The 19804-nt window shown below is 51.6% G+C and overlaps 5 protein-coding genes across 6 annotated transcripts; all 5 read right to left on the bottom strand.

Annotated features, from left to right (window-relative positions):
- Positions 1–1601: 1601 nt before the first annotated feature.
- J3458_007014 (uncharacterized protein) lies at positions 1602–1940 on the bottom strand (the record flags this gene model as incomplete). The annotated part of the gene is made up of 1 exon (XM_066119160.1): positions 1602–1940. One exon carries the CDS (start codon positions 1938–1940, stop codon positions 1602–1604), a length of 339 nt encoding a protein of 112 aa, XP_065975796.1.
- A 7869-nt stretch (positions 1941–9809) lies between these two features.
- On the bottom strand, positions 9810–11040 carry J3458_007015 (uncharacterized protein; the record flags this gene model as incomplete). Its single annotated transcript, XM_007808567.2, has 3 exons — positions 9810–10314; positions 10404–10901; positions 10955–11040. 3 exons carry the CDS (start codon positions 11038–11040, stop codon positions 9810–9812), a joined length of 1089 nt encoding a protein of 362 aa, XP_007806758.2.
- A 481-nt stretch (positions 11041–11521) lies between these two features.
- On the bottom strand, positions 11522–13941 carry J3458_007016 (uncharacterized protein). 2 transcript variants are annotated; one of them, XM_007808566.2, is made up of 2 exons: positions 13581–13941; positions 11522–13452 (listed from the first exon to the last, which is right to left on the bottom strand). In XM_007808566.2, the coding sequence occupies exons 1-2, from the start codon at positions 13716–13718 to the stop codon at positions 11773–11775; spliced, it is 1818 nt and encodes a 605-aa protein (XP_007806757.2). In that variant the 5' UTR covers positions 13719–13941; the 3' UTR covers positions 11522–11772. The 2 variants fall into 2 exon arrangements, with proteins under 2 accessions (XP_007806757.2, XP_065975797.1); XM_066119161.1 differs by having other exon boundaries at positions 11523–13941.
- A 319-nt stretch (positions 13942–14260) lies between these two features.
- ALD2_3 (mitochondrial aldehyde dehydrogenase) lies at positions 14261–14656 on the bottom strand (the record flags this gene model as incomplete). The annotated part of the gene is made up of 1 exon (XM_066119162.1): positions 14261–14656. One exon carries the CDS (start codon positions 14654–14656, stop codon positions 14261–14263), a length of 396 nt encoding a protein of 131 aa, XP_065975798.1.
- Positions 14657–16890: 2234 nt separating this feature from the next.
- On the bottom strand, positions 16891–18531 carry J3458_007018 (uncharacterized protein; the record flags this gene model as incomplete). The annotated part of the gene is made up of 1 exon (XM_007808564.2): positions 16891–18531. One exon carries the CDS (start codon positions 18529–18531, stop codon positions 16891–16893), a length of 1641 nt encoding a protein of 546 aa, XP_007806755.2.
- Between the last annotated feature and the right edge of the window lie 1273 nt (positions 18532–19804).

Consider the following 19804-nt stretch of genomic DNA (forward strand, 5'->3'; position numbering starts at 1 on the left):
AGTCGGGGCGGCGCTCGTAAGCCAGAAGTAGAGTAATGGCTGCTCGTGACGGATGGGATGGCCCAGCATGTGTCGAGGAGAATCAGTAGGCAGCGCCGAATCGCTGTGCAACACGAGCACAAACAAGTACAGGCACGCAAAGATTATTGTCCGTTCAGATCAGTCGTATGCGGATCACGTTTGATGTCCCCGTCGACCAGCGGAACGTCGTGGGAGGTGGACGAGTGCCAGCGTGGGCCGCAGTGGAATCGACGATGTTGTTTTGGAGTGCGTCGGAGAGCCTGGGCAAAACCCGCGAGGCCAGCCAAAACAGCTTGAATCAGAAGGAAGAACGAGGAGGGCAACGCGCAATTCGATGGCTAAGCGTCTACGACGTATTGCCAAACGAAAGAAAAAAATGGTAGCAGAGAGAGTGTGTGCAAGAGAATACCACCGTCGCCAACACAAACCTCAAAGGTTGTGGGTAGAGCGGTAGAAGGAGGGTTGGAGAAACAGGCGGCGCAGGGTGAGAAAGGCTGGTGCGGCGATAGAGAGAGATGTCGAGAGGCACGCTCGAGCGAGGAGCGGCAGCAGCCTGACCACACAAGCAGCTCTGGGAGAGGGCGGGCGGGCCAAGACGAGGACCCCAGAACCACCGACCCGGCGGGACCCAGAGAGGAAGAGGCGGCGAGTGACGAGGGACGAGGGAGCAATGGAGTAAATGGAGTGCTGCGCAGGGGGGGGGGGGGGGGGTGCGAGAATGCGACATGGAGAGCGTGAGTGACAGGGTGCGGGTGCAGAGGAGACCTGAGGGCTTCAGGAGGTACATACTCGGTAGTCCGTCCCATATTGTTAGCACCTGGGTATTCTCGATCAAGCGCCAATTAGCATCACATTATACTGCGACTGCGCACGGCACCCGCTGAGAGGAACCCGAAAAGCCTCCAACTGTGCACCGCCAACCGCCAAATGGAATCGGCACCCGGGATCGATCGATATAATGGTTGCGTTTGGTTCTGCCGTGAGGACGTTAGCAGGTGCGCGGTTGCGTGCCTCTTCGTACCTGATAGGTACTTTCCAAAGCGCCTTAACGGGTTTTCTAGTGATTATCATCAACTCATCAGCTATGACAAGACAGCTCGTTAAGAGAATTTTTTTTTTGTCCATGCATAAGACTTCTAATAGCTGGTGATAATTTAGGGCCGGTCTTGTGATAGTTGTGCTGTCACCAGAACCAGGGGCCGCGCGCGTATAGGTAGGTACCTAATACGTACCTAGTATGTTTTACGAAGGCACATGGGGGCGTGTTATTTGCACAGACGGTGTGGCTCCAGAAACATTCAAGTAGTTGGGCGCATCAAAAGCTGGACGCTTCCGCTATGCCTTGTCCACGCGGTTGGCTGAAACGACGCCAGAACAGCAAGCTTTGACAGCAACTTTGTGAGCACTTTGGAGTCATCCTCCTTATACTTGGGAAATAGATTTACTTGCTTAGTGTGTAGCCCACCAGCGCGATAGTGATGGTGATGGCCATGGTGAAGGGCATGGTCGATGGTGGCAGTGATGCTGAGAGAGAGCAAACGCCCAGCACTAGAGAGGCGTAAGTGGTATACGGTGAGACTCTATGGAGATAGTCCATCGACTGGCCAACACAGTTTGTTTGCTGAGCCGTTGAAGCGAATAACCCGGGCCATCAGAGCTTCAGCAAAAGCCGAGAAGAGGGTGAAGCGCGATGACCGTCTCTCTACGGCCAGGGTAACGTTGGGGAACTCATAGAACCTGGACACACAATCGCATTTACAGTCCCAGTGCTGGCACTCAGGCTCCAGCATTGAACAGAATGGTAGTTTTGAATGTTCCCTGTTTCTTTCTTTGGCTGCGTGGTCATTCCACCTCTGCATTTTCGTGTCGCCTTTTCTTTTTCGCCTTCTGTCTCTTCCCCGCCGTCCCTTCGTCTGCATCCTCACCCTCACTCCTATCAACACACATGCATGCGTGCCAAAACTGAGATGGCAGGCCCTCCTGGGTCAAGCTGTCAAGACGAGCCCAACCTTTTTTTCTGTTTTTTTTTTTTGGTCTCGTCAAGGAAAAAATACTTCATAACAAAGCTGTTGACGTGTTGCCAACCTTTTTTTCTGTTTTTTTTTTTTGGTCTCGTCAAGGAAAAAATAATTCATAACAAAGCTGTTGACGTGTTGATATCAACACGGATAGATTTCGCGGCGATACAACCTTCGGCGATAGCGCATTCGGAGCTGCTGGCTAATATTATCTCTTTACCCACTTCACCGTCTCAAGGCTTAACCCGGTGTCTGTCAACAAACTAATAATATTAGGAGCTCCATTGTGGGTTTGATGGTAACGTGGGGGGCCAGGCGACGACAAACTCTTTTTTAGACTGCACAAACTCTCATAAGAAGCCAAGCAAAAAGGCACCGGATGGCGCGTTGCTATAAACTATGTCGAGTGTCAAATGTCGTTTCCATCACACCCGTCTCCTGTCGACCCAGCAATGCTCTGTGACAGAGGCCTCAAAGAGGCATGGCTAGTGGAAGCCTTACCTGGGTGGCAAAGGCGCCTTCGTCGTCCCTACTCCGCTACTCCGTTCTCCAAAGAGGATGCCAAAATGGCGAGTGTTGCTCAACCACACGACACACAAACCTGACTTGGAACAGGGACTCAAGGGCGGCAGCGGCTCTGGATTGGTGTCGGGTGGATCAACCGGGGGGTCTTGAGATCCTGGCCCTCCTGGACATCCCGGCAGCTCAGCGTGGATGTGTGTTGCCTCCTGCCGGATACTCGAATAGGAGTTGGAGATGTCTGGTGTCTGGTGCCGTCTGGTGCTGTCTGATGTCGTCTAGAGCACCATTCATTCATTGCATCGTCCACTTTGTATCCAGCTGCCATGCCATCTTGTCCGGGATGTTGGTGGGTGGGCCGACAGCACGCCTCATCGGCTCGTCTTGGGCTGTCTGGGCCACGATGTGTCTAGATGTGTTTCGCACGAGCACACACTGCAAAGGGCCGGCCGCACCACCGCACACCCTTGTCGAATCTATTACCCCAAGTGTGTACTTGCACAATACAATCATAGGTGGCTACCTAGTTGGCAGTCTGGCTATCGGCCTCCGGTTTGTATTTTGACAGTGCCTTGGTATCTCGACCCAGTGCGGCCGACCATAGACAATTCACTGCGCAGAGGCGAGGGATAGTCCCAAGTGTTTGCACAGACACAGAGGTAGGCGGGGGAGCCTTCTCGGCTCTCGACTTTGGAAATCTGTAGCAGGGGTTCCCTTGCCTCCCTTGCCTGTCTGCCACCCCTCAAGTGTTGTGGTGGCATTCAAGGCACTAAAGCCCCGTGACGTCCCTGGGCTTCGCGGCAATCTGGCAAACCCTCGGGACGCTCCTGCCCCATTCCAAAAGCTGGCAGAAAATAGAGTGCCTGCTTAAGCTGGTTGTGCCTAGTATATGTCCATTGCCAATTGGTCATGGAGAAGAGAAATGAGTAATACGGGGGGGGGTCAGTCTTGGTAGCATCTGACTTGGAAGCAGATGGAAAATATTCCCATCAACTACATGGTGGATCTGCCAGGGCCGGCCATGGTGTGGTTTGTTCCTTCCATGGCGAGACTTTTAAACACGAGTCTGTAAGGTTGCATGCACATTCGCCATTCTTAGAGAGTGGTCGACCCGATTGCATTTCTCAAGCCTGCAAGTCTGAGCTGCCAACATCATTTTCATCATCATCATCAGTACTACCACCACCGCGGTTAATGTTCGACAGCTCGTGGACAGTCTAACAACTGTGGGTGCTTTTAATACGTACTCTAAACATGGTGCTCTTGGTCAACTCGGTCACGGTTCGGCAAAAAAGCTTCATAAAGATTGGCTGCCGAACGTGTTCTGGTTCCTGCTCGAAACGTTTGGCTCTTCAACATTATTCCCTGCTCATCTCGCCAAACTGTCGGGGCCATTTGCATGGGGGCTCGGAAAACAACCTTGCCGGCATCTATCAGATTTGAGAAAACTTGCATCCCATCACAGCTACCCGATTATCCAGAGGCAGTTAAGCCGGGAAGGACTGGTCTGTCTGTTGCCTTTTTCTCTTCTTCCAAACCATGTAGGCCCAATTTGAACCATTCCAATATTGCAGGATTTATCACGTAGGCTTCGTGGCGGCCGAGAAGCCCCTTCGATCTTATAACACACCACTCTTCCTGCGCGAGCTCTGGAGCCCTCTCAAACGACTTTACAACCCATTGTACGATGGAAGGCTTCATACCTTGTCTTCAATCATTTGCTGTATCTTCTCACTTGGGAACGGCCTTGCCGACATATTCTCATATTCTCACACACAGTGGGCAACATGTCAGACGGCTAGCCATGCGCAAGGCCTTCGCACTGCGATGCTTGACTCTCGAGTATTACCTTTCGGCACGAGCAGGATTGGGCAGTTTGGCCTCCCTTGTCGACATCGATCTGGGATACCCATGTCGACCACGACACACCACATGGCTCGATTGATGTCACGGCCCAACTTACCAACCAAGCTTCTCTTCTGGGCTTGACAACCCCTTGAGGCACGTTGATGTTTCCCGCATAACGAAGCACCACCAACCCACCGCCACCAGCGTAAGCTCTAGGCCTCTCAGAACCACCGGGCAAGGCACCAGAAAGAGGCCGGGACAGCCAAATGCCTACCTGGGTAGGTACCTGTCGACAAGTCGATGCCGACTCTGGTGGCATGTCAGCCCCTAATGACAGCCAATTGACATATGCACAGGGTCTTCTGGGAGCGGTCTGCCAGCTCACCGGCATTCAGTTGGTGCTTCCTATCTGGACCTAGGTACAGGTAATGCTTCACCGGAATAGATGTAGCCCGACTAATGCTTGGTCACAGATGTTTTACTCGGTATAAACCTGTCGGACCTGCTCTACCCTGCGCAACTCTGCTATCATTCACTGGGCAATATTAAATCACTAAATCACAGTGTCTGTCCCCATTGACTTCTCAGCGTTGAGTGATGGTATCCGCTTTTGGCTCCCGTATTGTGTTTGCATGTGCGCCTGGAGGACAACTAAACACGCATTATTCGGTTTGCGCCTGGAATGGCAACCTGCAGGCTCACACCTCCATGTGGACACAACCTATGCAGAGGCAACGGCTGTCTTACAGCGGAGACAACACGAGTCTAATAAGTCCAAATCTTGCACAAGGCGCTGCTGTTCGGTCGCAAGCGTGCCTTAGATGCTCGATCTAGGACACACATCGTCGATTTACCTTTTTAGTTACGGCGGCTGCAAAACTCTGATGACCTAGATGCAAATCTAAAAGTCCATTTTACTGGCGCCGGTACCCCGTACATCATTGATCTTCTCACCAGCCTGAGCAGATCAACTGTGGTCTTCACTTCTTCACCCTTCGGTGGTGGTACATGTACAACAATGGGAGAGAGCGCCTCTCCCAAACCCAATTAAACCACCATGCGAGAATCTCATTTGCTCATGCTCCACTCGTCGTCCCAAGATGGGGTCAGCAACGGGTAATCACGTCAACATCACTTCGTGAGGCACGATTTGAGGCTATCAGGGGAAACCTTCTCTTCCAGGCAGGCCAGTCTTTTGGGTCTCCTTGGTCGCAGGTATACAACAGATTTGGGGCATTTTAAGATATGTTGGAAAGATTTGGGTTAGTACCCAGAGGGCTTTCAGACTACCTATCTGCCCCTCAAGACGGTGGAAGGCAGCTTGTCGAGGCCCATGTCTCTCGCTCCATGCCGGGCAAGGTTCACCCCTGTCAATAGTCCACAAACCTCAGGCGAGTGTCATCGGCCCTCCCTCTCAAATAAGACGAAGTCAATATTTGTGCCGCGATAGGGATGATGACGAAAGCAGAAATGAGGGCATCAAAAGAAAAGGAAAATACTAGGTAATTGCCCTCTTTGCGACCTCTATTCATTTCGTGGTGTCTTGTATCTCAGGGCAGCTTCTGCATATCTGCAACAAGGTATGGCGGCGTCATAATACGTCCCAAGAAGGCTGAATTGGGTCCGAGGAGTGTGCCGAGATGTCCATTTGTTGTCGGCGCCATCCATACTGCCAACTCAGGCGCCGCGCCGCAGCCACAAAAGGATGCCCATTCAAGCGCCTCATCAGCCTGCGGACACCCGAGCCCTTTCACCGAGATGATGGGGGAAGATGGCATGGAACGCCTTGTGCTGCTCGGGCGCTTGGGGAGACTCCTACTGTATGTGTAGCACGGTCGCCCATCGCTGCTCCGTTTGAAAGATGAATCCCAAGATGCGCCAGTACGAGATATCTAAATGCCGAGGTACCTAGGTAGTTTGCACACAACAATCAAAAAGTGCATCGACGATATGTCGCCTGGGAGGGAGGGGCGGAGGAACTGTTATACACGCTACGTATTATGAGGCGTGAAATTTAGCTTGGGGACTCTCGCCACACGCACACACACCACCCTTGCTTGTACCACGGCAGACGATTGCCGCGCGTGTGATGGCCAGGCAGCTCCCAGCGCAGAAACATTCGAACCCCAACAGTGGCAGCCACAGCACAATCATCTACCTTCACCGAAGCGAGGGTTGGAGATGGGAGGTTGGATGATTCCATGTCTCTCATGATGTGCCGGCCCGTCTACCAAGCCTGGGCTTGGGATGTTGTATGTATGTACGGAGTACGCAAGCCCAATGCATTCGCCCATTGAAGGTCTTGGCCGACTGATTGTATGATCTACAGTCTGCGGTCAGATAGTTGGCCATGTCCACGGATGCTTATGAGGAGGACGGTACCGGCCTAGGTACCTACCTAATAGTATACTGGCATGATTTGTTCCTGGATGCTTCCTCGCCTGCACGACCCATAGGAGCCGGTGTCCCATTTGGCCATGTTTTTTTGTCTGACCTTTTTTTGGCCTTTTCTGGGATTCTGGGTGGACATTGACTCGACGGGCCGCCAAAGCAATCAACTGATCCTGCAATACATCAGTGCGACGGCCAACAGCACGACCGAGCTACCTACCTAGGTAGGTAGGTACCTGTGTAGGTGCTCAAGTGACGAGGGAGAGAGACACAGTATATTGTCTTGCCCAGAGCCCATTCGCGATTCACCGGTCCAGACTTGCCGGTGGTTTTTGGCGGGTTCTCACTCCAGGCACGGGGTGCTACCCGTGTAGAAGGGATTGTAATGGCGTACTCCGTATCATGTGCTCTGTTCGGTTCTCTGCATTGGCACGGGTTCGAGCTGGTTGTCCGTACAGAGAGGACTCTGAGGCGCACGCAAACCACCGACCTTCTTTGCTTCTTTGCCCGGCAGCCATCCGTGCACCAACTGGAGCCAAGCAAGCGGGCATCCAAAAGGAGGTTACGAAGTACTTGAGTGAGCATGTATCCCTCTGGGTGCTCGAAGGTGCCACTTGCGTACCGAGCAAGGATGTCGGCCAATGAAAACCCTTGATATGAAAGATACATAAGTTTCCTAAGAATTAATATGATGGTATGAGTACTAGTAATTTCCGTATTTACAAAGAGCTACATCGCACTTATCGCAGCTCGGAGGTTTAGTGGCTGACCTTGTTGCCAAAAAGATACCTGCTGGGTATTGCAAAAACAGTGGGGCCGTTACAAAATCGGCACCTTCGAGCACCCAAAGGGATGTACATACTTGAGGCAAAAGTGGAGAATGCCATCTGTTGGGGTTCCATCGTCCATCGTCCATCTGCCTGCCACCTGGGCCACTTTTGCAAGGTCAAGGTCAGGGATGACGGGATCAGGGGCCGCCTCCTCCAACCAGGAGTTGATAATTTTTCCTTGACGGCTGGAAAGATTCGCTGCGAGCCATCATGCTGTATGTAGTTATACAGATATTCGCCTGCAGCGTGCGGTTTTTTCTCCAAGACCCTCATGTCCACGTATGATGCATCCATCGGGTATCGCCTAGAAGGGGTCAATGCATGGAAGCTTCCAAAGTTTGGGAAAGGTCGGTAAATCACTCATGCACTTGAGATGGCAAAAGCAATTTCAACACACTCGCAACGCAGGTTCCTGCGCCTATAGCAGCTACCCTACACCGCGACCGGGTTTGCGGGCAATTAATATATTATCATTTCAACCGTTGGCACTAGACAACATGGAACCTGAGACTTCTCCGCACTCTACCGGGCCAATGTGCTGGGACGCGAACATGCTCGCGATATTGTCGGGCCTTTGGTGACTTGAGTCGTGTCCAGACATGCCTTGCGGGACACATCTAGGTCACCGAAGCATATCGTGAAGCATATTGTGCTTAAACTCGGCCCTCGAGACGCAACAGGAAAGGAACAACCCTGTCCCCTGACGCAGCCTGTCCACCTCAGCACCGTGTGCCTGAATCAGGCTCTTGGCTTCCTCCGTGCCCTCGCGAGGTGCCCCAAACTGGTACGTCGTCATTTCGACATGTCGCAAACAATGACAATAAAGGGTGAGGGGATCATACTCGTGGTACAAAATCCCCGCCCGCGCCCACGACGCACCTCGTGTCAAAGCACAAAAGGAGCAGTAAAGGCAACAAATGATTTTCCCGTGTTCCCGTCGATCCAATCTTTTCCAGCCTGCCCGGAGGGAACGGGGGAAGTACCTAGTTATGAATGCCCGGCTCGCCTCCGCCGCCAACCCATTGGCCCCAAAACCATGGCACCCGTCAGCCCGGCGCAGCTGAAAACGAGGCGCTGCCACCAGCAAAAGAGTCAATGTGACTGACATGTACGGGGTACCCGCGTGCCCGTTGTGCAACCAAGACAGGTCAAGTCTGGTGTACTCTGTACTCTGTGCGGCATGTCCGGCCTCCCCCAGATTTGCCCAACACATTTCGACCCTTTCTTTTTTTTTTGTTTCCTTCGCACTCGAATTATGCGAACCATTTATTCTCGCGCCATTTGTTAATGTACAATGTACACAATTCATTCAAACTTCCTTCAAAAATCTGGGCGGCCAAACCAGGAGCAGCCTACAGTTACATACGCTGAAGAGCCCTCTCCCAGAAAGGCACTCCCGTGTCGATCACGTCCCCAGCATCTCAGCCACCAGCAGCCTGCTCCCGGCCTTGGAGCTCAAGTCACCGTCATGTTACAGATAGATGGGCGGGACTCGAACCAGGCCGCTGGGCCCGGCAGTTGCCGAATTCGGGGGGAGGCGCGCCTTTGAACAACAAAAAGAAAAAGTCTGGTGCACCAGACGTTACGCAGAACTTTTTCATCTTGTGTGAGTGACTCTTGCTTACAGAGGGCTCTGCATCATTGTTCCCCTTTTCTTGTAACGTAATCGAATTTTTTTCAATTTTCCCGTGCTTCCTCACCCCCCTTCTTCTCTACCCCCCCCCCGTAACCAGAAATCTTGAAACAATGTCGCAGGTTTTTGGTGCCGGCGGCCCCAATGTGAAACGTGTTTTGCGGTGCGTGTTTGCCATCTGGGTGGGTTCGGTGTGCGACCCTGTGGTGTTGATGACTCTGTGCTCAGACGCCCAGGAATAAATTATACGGGGATGAGTATTTGGCCAGGCTGCAGAGTAGATACGCGCGCTGACATCCTGTAATTGGAGTTGTGTATTCTCGTCAATGGGCCCAATGTTACAGTCTGGCGGAATATATTTGTCCATCGAGATGTTTACACTAATATACCAGCCAGGTACCTCATCTAGTTAAATACATGTTGCCTCCCACTGTACATCTTCCTTCAAGACCATATCTGCCTAGAAAAAGAGTCCACAGTCGTGCTTCAAAAAAACAAAAGCAAGGAGATTCCGTCAATTTGTCACAGTCATCCCACCATGCCTTTCTGCTATGAATGTAGAAGCGGGAGGGGGGCCGGCTGAGGCGGATAGATCAAGCCCTTGCTTTTCACTTTGTCATTATCATCTTTGACAACATATATACCATCTTGTTTCGTTTTTGCCCCCACAGACGGCCATTTTCGTTCCCAAACAGCATCGACAGGAACATGTTCTTCAACCAGACTCATGTTGAGTATCATGCTTAACTCGGGGCAGTATTCAAGAATCTGTTTCATCTTCTTGTTCGTGCGTGCCCCACGGTCCGGCCATGTACTCCGTTCTGTAACGTGATATCCCATTGGTTCATGAGGGAAGACATGCTCTGCCGATATGATGCCATGGAAGTTGGACGCGACCTTTTCTCCCGGTAGAGCTGCAATGCGTTTTCTGAACCATGCGTCCTCTGGTTCAGAGTTGTTCTGCCGCCGCTGGAAGCTGAGGATACGTCGAACCACTGAAGTTCGGCGTAACGACAAACCACCCGTGTCAGAGAGCTTGTCACCATGGGCTTTCCTGCTTATCATCGTTAGAACATGCCTCACTGGTTATTACCCATCATGAAACCCCGGAAAAAAAAAGGAGGGAAGGGATAAAGAGTATACCGAAATGCACCGGCCCAGCTCCAAGAAAGCCATTCGTCCAAGCTGACAGCTGAATTTGCACACAATATACCGTCATGCGCAAACTTGAAAATCCACTCCACATCTCGAAGAACTTCGTAGTAGAGCCGCGCATCAGTTAGTAACCTCGACTCGTCCTCGGGACTCTCCAGCTTCCACGGTTTCGGCACCTTTAACAGCTCCAGTTTCCCAGAGTTCTTATGGAACTGAATAGCCTTGGACTTCCCCACGCTGTACACACTCTTTGATGAGCCGATGAAGAGAAAGCGCCAGTCGGGAGGTACAACTGCCATCATGTGTAGAATCAGCGGTGCAAGACGCGGCAGCGGTCTTGATTCCACCATGAGAGCTAGTTTTGATGCATTGAATGGGCTGACTACTTCTTTTGGGACACCTGAGATCTTGGTCCATGCATCTTGGACATGAAGTGGGAAGCCGGGCAGTATGCTGTGCTGTCGAAGAGGTACAACTACCCACCAACTGGCTTTGCGTTAGAGACGTCTAGCTCATGCAGAGGGGTGCATACAACGTACATGGAAATCAGGAATATCCCGAAGAGGAGGCGTAGTTTCTTGGTAATTGTCGTTGTGTAACGTGGTAGCTTGAAGGCTTTCATCATGGTGACTGCGAGGCGGTGCTGCACGAAACGCTGAATCTTGGGGTGGGTGGATTTCGTCGGAAAACCTCCAGTGCTCTCTTCGAGATGATCATGACATCTGTAAAACTGCGGCAGCTGTCAGGCACTTGGAGAAGGGGGAGTTTGTCGACAGGCATGGTCTCCGTCTTCTGGTCTTCTGGGCAGGAGCGAGCAAGGACAACAGCACCAGGCGCTTGCATGCGACAGCATTGAACCCAGGGCTCAGCTGGCTTCCAAGGCGCGGTCTCTAGTCTGTAGCCGTCACTGCCAGCCACAGGTATGGAAGTTTGACTCTTCATTTGGCAAATGGCTTGTTATGATGCTTGGCTGCTGAAATCGTACGGCTGGGACGACATGTGCAATTCCTTTACTTGTTCAACACCAAGGAAGCAACGCATGTTGATAGCCGCCTATGATAGCATCACGATTGGGACCATCTGAACTTTAATGGTAGAAAAACGCATCAAGATTAAAACAACGTTGATTGAATAACAACACACGATTATACATGCACCAATATACCTACTGTACACACCCATTCTTCGTAGCTCATCGTTAGCCTTTCCTCCTCATCTCATTCGTCCCTTTCATGCGCCATCTTTCCCAACCCCCCAAATACGTACAAAATAGTGCCCAGACTTCATGTATACGCTACAGAGTCGGTATGAAAAACACCCAGTACTACAGGACATGGGGCTATTACCAATGCAGCATCTAGCCGGCCACAACCCGCCCAACAACACCAGCCAACTCCCCGAACAAAATCCCTTTGAACACGTTCTCACCCATGTCTTGCGTCCAGGCACCTGCATCACGAAGCCTCTCCTTCCACGCGTCCTGTTCATCCACGTGGAGCTGATCCCAAGTTCTCGCCGAGCCGTGGGCATCAGAGTTGTGCACGTTGACTCGGAGCTTCTTGGGTGCCTGCTCACCATCACCCTCAACAACGACCGGTTCGTCAGCTTCGAGTAGGACAAACTTCTCTCCGGATCCCAAGGTCATGTCACCATCGACCAAGCTTGAAATGAGCCCATTCTCAAACGAATACGAGGATTGCGTTTTTGGCTGCCGGAGGCTTCCGTGCCACGAGGGCAAAAACGGTTGTGCAAAGATGACGGGTTTGCCTGCGCCGTACAACTCCTTTACGGACTGGGCAACGATCGCGAGAATAAGCACAATGATACTGAGGGTTATGACAAGCGGCCGGGCGGATGGGGCGCGGGACTGCATGGCAACAACGTAGCGCGTTGGTCGAGGAGGACCTTTCCTGTTCCGAGGGGCTTGCACGTCAACGAATTTCTTGAGTGGGATGCTTTGGATGGCGACGGTTTTCTGCAGCGACGTGCTTGCCAGCTTAACGTATTGTGCTCGGATATGCGCCTTGGGCGTGATGAAAGTTGAGAGCGCGAGACCTGAGACATTATCACTGCCGTGGACGTTCTTGAGTGTGTAGAAAGGATAGAGGTTGAGAAGCAGGTTCAATGCCGGTGAGACTTGATGTTCCAGTGTGTATAGCGAAATTGACGAATCGTTGCCAGCAACAGCCACCACAAACTGTGCGTTGCCTACCGGGGCCGTGGGCGACGCTGGCAACGACAAGTTGGTCACAGCCAAAGCTATCGCCGACATTTTGCGCGATATCTTCGCCGTGGCAGCCAATCTAGCCTTCTCGTGGCCGGGTGAAGGCAACCGCAGTCCCTGAATTAGCGCGCCGGTATTCTTCTTGGGCAAATTGGAAACCGCAAGAATAAACTCTGGGGTCAAGTACCGAATGGATCTGAATTGCGGTCGCTCCCCATGGTCGTCCGGCATAGAAAACACCATCTGGGGCTTGCTATTCCTCTTGCTTCCGATGTTGACAATGTAAAGCTCGTAACGGTCAACATAGGCCAGCTGGAACTCATCATCTCCTGTCTGAATAATATCTACGGCCTCGGCTTCCTTAGTTAGCTCTAGCACTCCGCGTATTTTCGGGTTCGGCGTAGTCGTCTCAAACACGGCTATTTGAGGTTCTTTCCCCAGAGCAGATGCTGCGGCGCCAATGGATCCCGAGACACGCAACAAACGCTGATATGCGTTGGCATCCGGGTTCGCAAAGAGCGCTGTACGGGAAACTTCGGCGATTTTGGCCTCGGGGAAGACTCTGGGCTTCGAGGGGTTGCTTGTCATGGCAGCCAGTGGCCTTGCTTTGGAAGGATCGACAGAGAAGAGGCGCAAGTGCTGATTTATGCCTTTAGCAATTTCTTCTGGAGAGGAGTTGATGCCTGCGTAGACGTATGTAGTTTTGCCCTTGTGGGGGCCGACGGCGATAGACATGACGCTGTCTTCGTCGCGAGATAGCTCGATTTCGCCCGCTGCTCGGATCTCGTCTTGGTGAGAGACATCAAAGACGGTCTAAGATGAATGACAGACAGTGTTAGCCAAGAATTTGTTGGAATGTTTGCTCGTGAAAGTCGTGGCTCGAAAAGCGCTCCCAGTCCACAGCGACTTGGGAGACGGCAATCTGTCGTAAAACCACATACAATCTTGTTGCCGACACCAGAACACCCGGCACCACCTCCACCACCAACAACTAATCTATTCGCATCCTCAGGATCAAAGTCGATTGAGTAGATCGGGTAATCAACCTCGGTGTTTGCACCTGGAAACGGGGGAGCCATGACTGGCAATAGGCCCGGACTCGGGAGTTGAGCTGAGCGGCCTTGGAGCTGCGGATGGTAAGGGTGGAAAGACAATTGTTTGTCGGAGTGTGGTTATTATTCGCTCTATAGGATGGCGAAAGCCATGAATGCGACAAGGTGGCTGTAGGTTGATTGAGGATTCGGAGCTGAAGTTGGGCGGCTCAAGGCCAGATGTTCGGATCAGTTTCCTTGGAGATGTGACTTGAGCTGGCTGCAATAGGTCAACGTAATACATTGATGGATGCCGCAGGGCCACGACGTTTGGGTAGGACCCGCTTTTATCGAAGCTTGCACTCGCTTGCCACGATTGGCAGCTAGGTTCTTGACTGAATCCATCCATCTAAATCGGAAGGCATCGAAAAAGGCCATCTTTCAATTGAATAGAAAGGTCGTAGCCAGTAGGTTTGCAAGCTAGCTTCTAGTTTGAACCTTCTAGATGACTCACTTGATGACGTGTTTTTGACGAGGTACTTATTGACATCAAACCTTTGTTTCAATGTCAATTGATTATGGTTCAGCCTTCAACTCTCCGTCAAGTTTACATGCACCGCCTTCACACTATAATACCCCCTCAACCCATCCTCGCCCAACTCTCTTCCTATCCCACACTCTTCAACGCCGCCAAAAGGACCCCTCAAGTCGAAATCACTACTACTATTAATCCAGACCATGCCAGCTTCTGATTCTCTCGCCACACGATGTGAACGGGCCATGTCCCGCGTGAACACAGCCCCAGCAAGCCCGTACTGCGTCGAGTTGGCAATATCGAGTGCCTCCTGCTCAGTCTTGAATTGTGCTACCGCAGCACAGGGTCCAAAGATTTCTTCCTTGAAAACAGTTGCTGCCGTGTTGACATCAGTAAAAATAGTGGGTGGGACAAAAAACCCCGTTCCAGGAAGTTCTGGATAGCCCTGCATGGATGTTTAATGTTTACATTCTCAGTCTGAGCAGTTCTGATATAAGACAAAACGCGATCTCGCTGCGCAGCGCTGACTTGTGGTCCTTGGTAGGTTGTGGCCTCGAAGGGATCACCTAACATGGATGTTTTGCTCGTATAGTCGGTAAATTCCTCGACAAATCTGTCGTGAATTCCGTCCGGCACCAATAAACTAGAGGTTGCTGTGCATACAGGTCCCTGATTTGCCATGATGCCCTCATGGGCCCAACGCACCGCTTGATCCAGATTGGCATCATCAAACACGATTAGCGGTAGCTTGCCGCCAGTCTCCAGCGTAACGGCCTTCATGGTTGTAGATGCCATACGCATAACATGTTTGCCCGTGGCAGTGCTACCCGTGAATGCAATCTTATTCACGTCTTTGTGTAATGCTAGCGCCGCACCTGCTAGCCTAGGGAAACCGAATAAGGTTTTCCATTGTCAAGGGTATCGATAACCGCAAGAGTTTCGCGGTGCTGATCAACTAAATCGGCCAACTTGTTCATTAGGTGGCCGCGCTCTGTGCCCCTAATAACTTCCAGGATGGGTTCTTTAAGGCGAGACGAGACGCGACGGCTGCATGGACATCCTGAGGAGTTGCAGCTACCACTTGGCAAATCTCCGTCTCTGTACTGTGGGAGCCGTGAGCGGGGAGGTCATCTGGAGAGGCAAATGTAAATAGACGTACTATGGATGGAACGAGGTGATTCGTTTCCCCTTTGCCGAGTCCCTAAACCCATTGCCGATAAATAGACCCAGCGGCTGCGACCATGATTTGCCATTCGGCGCAGTCAGCTCTGCTTCAATATCGGAAGAGCGTGTCGTGTAGGCCTGCCAACGAACTCGCCGTAGGCCGTTTCGCACCTGTCTAGAACCTGGGCAGACCTGGTCAATCGGCTGCCAAGACAGGCCTGGTGAGCAACTGTCCTTGTACACATACTCACCTGCTGAGGTATGACCTTGTGGGAGCTTCCCAGTTCCCAGTCTCCTCCGTTACCGGCTTCCAGCACAGTCAATGGGTATGTGATTACCCCGGCAGTGGCATGTGAAGCACGGTAAATGTCGATCTTGCGGTGGAAGCAAGCTCAGGTTGTAACTTCGCACGTAGTACTACGTATAGGAAGGAGGTGGCACTGGTGCAGGATGCACGTGGTCGACGGCCTACCGGTTACATTGGAAATGTGGGGATCGTTCATGGTTTCAAACGTCAGCTGGTGATGAATATGCATGCAAATTAAGCCAAATGTGTAAATGTGATGTCCATTCTGTTTTCCTGCTAGCTAATCGACTACATCTATAATCATACTGCTTCAAGTTCAACAAGAGTCAAAATATGCTCTGCTCTACGTCGGCATACACATACAATCCTTTTAACTAGATAAATAAAAAAACGCCTCCAAACACCGCAGCTCTGCAGCTTCTCAACTTTCTGTTACCAGAATCCGGGTTCCTGATGATCTGTAATTGCTTGGGTATCTCTTGTACATGCGCGCTCTTCCCATCAGTCGCTTCAACGACGGGTATTTCGTAGGATGTAAGCACCAAAACAAAGAATAAAGAAATAAAGAAAAGAAAGAGGAAGGAGAGGGAGTGAATAAATGAATTAAACATGACAAAATATGGAAGAGGAGTATCGATGCTTTCATAAACGTTTGGTTGTTCAGACTTCCTCCAACTCGCAACCGCACTGCCTATTGGTCCGTATTGCTCAATTGGGTGCGTGATGCCGGCCTTGCTATACAATTGTGGAAGCTATTACTGTTGTCTGGTTAGTACTATAGAGTCGAGCCATAACCATCCAGTAAGTTCGCAGCTAAAAGTCCAACAAGCGCAGGCCGGAGACATCTCCGTACTCCTTCCGGCGCTGATTCGTCTCTTGTGACTATCTCCAGGGTGTCTGCAAAGGTCCCCAAACAGACACCAAATCAGAACAAAGATAGAAACATATTCAACTGAACGCAGACTCCGATTGCCAAAATACAAACGTGCCGGTTGCCCAGCTAAACATGTATCCTCATTGTCCGCAAGAAGAGTCGTGTGGACCTAAAAGGGTAAAAAAGTGCATAAATTCCAGGATGCTGTGCATTTTCGTCCAGGAGGAGTTGGCTTTGAGCCGCTAGTAGTCGTGTCGTCTTTAGAACACCGTTTCCTTCATATTCAGCTCTCGTAGACGTAGTTCTAATGAGCTCGGGATGCAACCCAGCGCTCCCTGATTCACCAAGGGTGAGTTTGACTATCACCCAGCTTTCTCGGGACAGTTGCCCAACCTGTTTGAACCTGCCGTGGAGGCACCGGGCGCCATTGGCCTGTTCTAGGGTCTTGTTCGTGTGCTTGTCCAGACCCGATATGTTGAACCGTTGGAGAGGGCCCTTCCATGGCTCTTAGAGGTGGCAGTCTATCACCACTTCCCGACGACGCAGCCGATGCAGGACGAGGCGGGATGTTGTAAAGATGACCATGAGGCGGTGCCAACCCGACCGGAGTCATGCCAGGCCCAGGCCCGGCAAAGTCTGCTCGCTCTTCTATCTTTGGTCGCTGCGCTGCTCGATCCATAGAGGCAGGATCGCTCGAATAACCCTGTGTTGGTGTTGGTATGAGGTGCTGCGGTACAGGGCTGTGATCTGTGTGTGAGCCGATACTCCTGGTGGGAGTTGGGCTTCGGGGTCCGGCTGCATGCTGATGAATGCCGGGCGTTCGAGATACAATATCTCGTAATCGATTCCTCTCCTCTCGGTAAAAATCACGTTGACGTCTCAAGTAATCCATCTCTTCGGACATTTGCTGTCGCTCATCCTTCAGTTCCTGTAATTGCCTCACATTTTCTTCTTGCATTGTCTTTTTCTTCCGGCGGTGTCTAGTTGACGCTTTCGCATTACGCTGTCGTTTCTCGTCCGCTTTCCTCGAGGCTTGCGAGTAGTCTACTTGAACAGGTATAGGGATATCGCTGCCCGGCAGTGTCATATAGGCTTGCTGTCCCTCCATGCTCCCCGACCCGGCAGATCGGCGCATAACCTCTGTCCAAGGAGAACCCTCGGGCGGCTGGCTCACGCTGGGTGTCTGCCCTTGAGGTTGCCCCAGCTGGAACTGAGCGTGAGAAGTCGGTGCTTGAATGTCGTGGGCCGGACCTGGTTGTCCCTGAATGCGAGATGACTCAGTAGCTCTATTCATCGGCTGTGAGAGGGATCGGGTTGGTGGAATAGGGACTTGTGGCCCAGTTTGGGCAATTCTAGGAGTCTGATGGAAGCTAGGGAGCTGCCTAGGCTCGTCTGCCGAGTCGACTTCATATGGACGTTTGGCTGGCGATACTGAAGGAACGTATCCGTGTTGTCTGCGATCAAACTCGCGGGGCGGACCACTACTCTGGCTCAGACTCGAAGACCGTGGTACTTTCGGACTGAGAGCTTTCCTAGGCTCATTCACATTGGGGAATGGGTACCCTACAGTTGGTGATTGCCGTTCGGGTCCAGGCACCAAATTGGCGTTCCCGACAGGAATTCCTGGATATGATGCAGACGCTGAGTGGCCGGAACCTGGCTGTCGCGAAAAACCATGCGTCCAAGATGAATACGCGCTTGCAGACTGCTGTCCAATTTGCGCAGAGGAGTCACGAGCCATGCGTGAGTCCTTTGGTCGTGGATCTGATGGATTCAATATATTCAGCATGCCTAAAGACTTGGGCGGTACCTGTTGATTTCGACCGGAGTTTTCTTTGGGTAGCAGCTTTATGGCATCATTGGCTGCGTCATTGCTACCAACAGATTGTCCAAAAGGGCCGGTCCCTATCTCTGCCGGTGTAGTTGGAGACGTGGAAGTTCGACGAGATGTAGGTCGAGTCGAAGTGTCTCTCTGGGACATCGAGACCTGAATCCCTAACTGTCCTTGGTCCCGAAGACCGGCACATTGATTTTCTCTCCTATCTGTCGCTGCTTTTTGGGTAAAATCTTGAAGTTTTGGCGGCACTGGCAAAGTCTTATTTCTCCAAGAGGGAGTAGACGGTGTGCGAGGAGAGTTTGGAGTGGTCCCAAATGTTGAATCGCTAGTCGCAGAACCGGGGCTGTCTTGGGCTATTGGTGCCTGTAGAGGCAGAGCAGTTGATGATTGCGCCAGATTGGTCGAATAAAATTAGGACCGGCTGGGAGTTCTCACCCAAACAGTCCCGATACCAGCAACTCAAGTTTCCGAACAACTCCCAGCCCACGACCAGCGCACCGCGGGGACTCCTGCCGCGCAGATTCAAACAAGTGATCGTGGTGACAAGCGAGCAGGGGGAACACTTCTCAGAGCTAGACGCAACTGGTATTGATGCAAGCGGTATATTAGATACTCGATCAAAATGACAGAAAGCAGCAAGACACATTCGTTTTGCTCAGTACGTAAAATTGAAGTGTGAGAATTCGCCTGGAAGAACCGATAGCTATTCTCTTCTCTTCAGGTTCAAAGCTTAAGCCGGATCCCGTTAGACAAACTGTCTGCCTCCCACAGTCGTTATAACTGCGCTTCCAGCACTTTTGCCACGTTCTCTGCGGAGATCCGTAAGAAGCCTTGATGCCTTTGGGACACCTGAAACCTAGCAGACAAGACAGCAGAGCCAAAGTGAATTGCAACTCCGAGCGAACTATAGGATAGCGGCAATGGTTTTGTTCGGTATGAGCTGGGAGCAAAATAATGCGAACACACTGCAGAAGAGAGACCTTGGTCGGTATAGAGGGAAATCGTTGATGATGCGAATTTGGTAGGAGGTGTTAAACACCAACCTCTATTTAGAAGACGGCCCCTGGTCGCCGTGATTGGTGACTTGACCCAAGTGCCAATGAAATTCGACCATAAAGGCAAGTTGAGATGTGGACAAAATCAGCCACGGCGCAGAAGAATGTGTACAAGTGCAAATGGTTGGAGCTGATCGAATCACACCACGATGAAACGTCCGCCACACCTGATGTCGTTTTCAAGCCCAGCTTGAGCTGTCTCGCGGAAGACGAATGAAAAAGGCTAGGTGCGTGTATGGGGAAGGGGAACAAAAGAATTTCGAAGAGAGAAGAAAAACGATACGATAGAAGAAGCTGTCGATGTGTTGGCCGTCACAGGGCCAACACCCCAGGGTCCGTCATAGTTTGTCAACTACCAACTA

This window comes from Metarhizium acridum (genome assembly GCF_019434415.1).
Source record: "Metarhizium acridum strain ARSEF 324 chromosome Unknown scaffold_72, whole genome shotgun sequence".
Taxonomy (NCBI): Eukaryota; Fungi; Ascomycota; class Sordariomycetes; order Hypocreales; family Clavicipitaceae; genus Metarhizium; species Metarhizium acridum.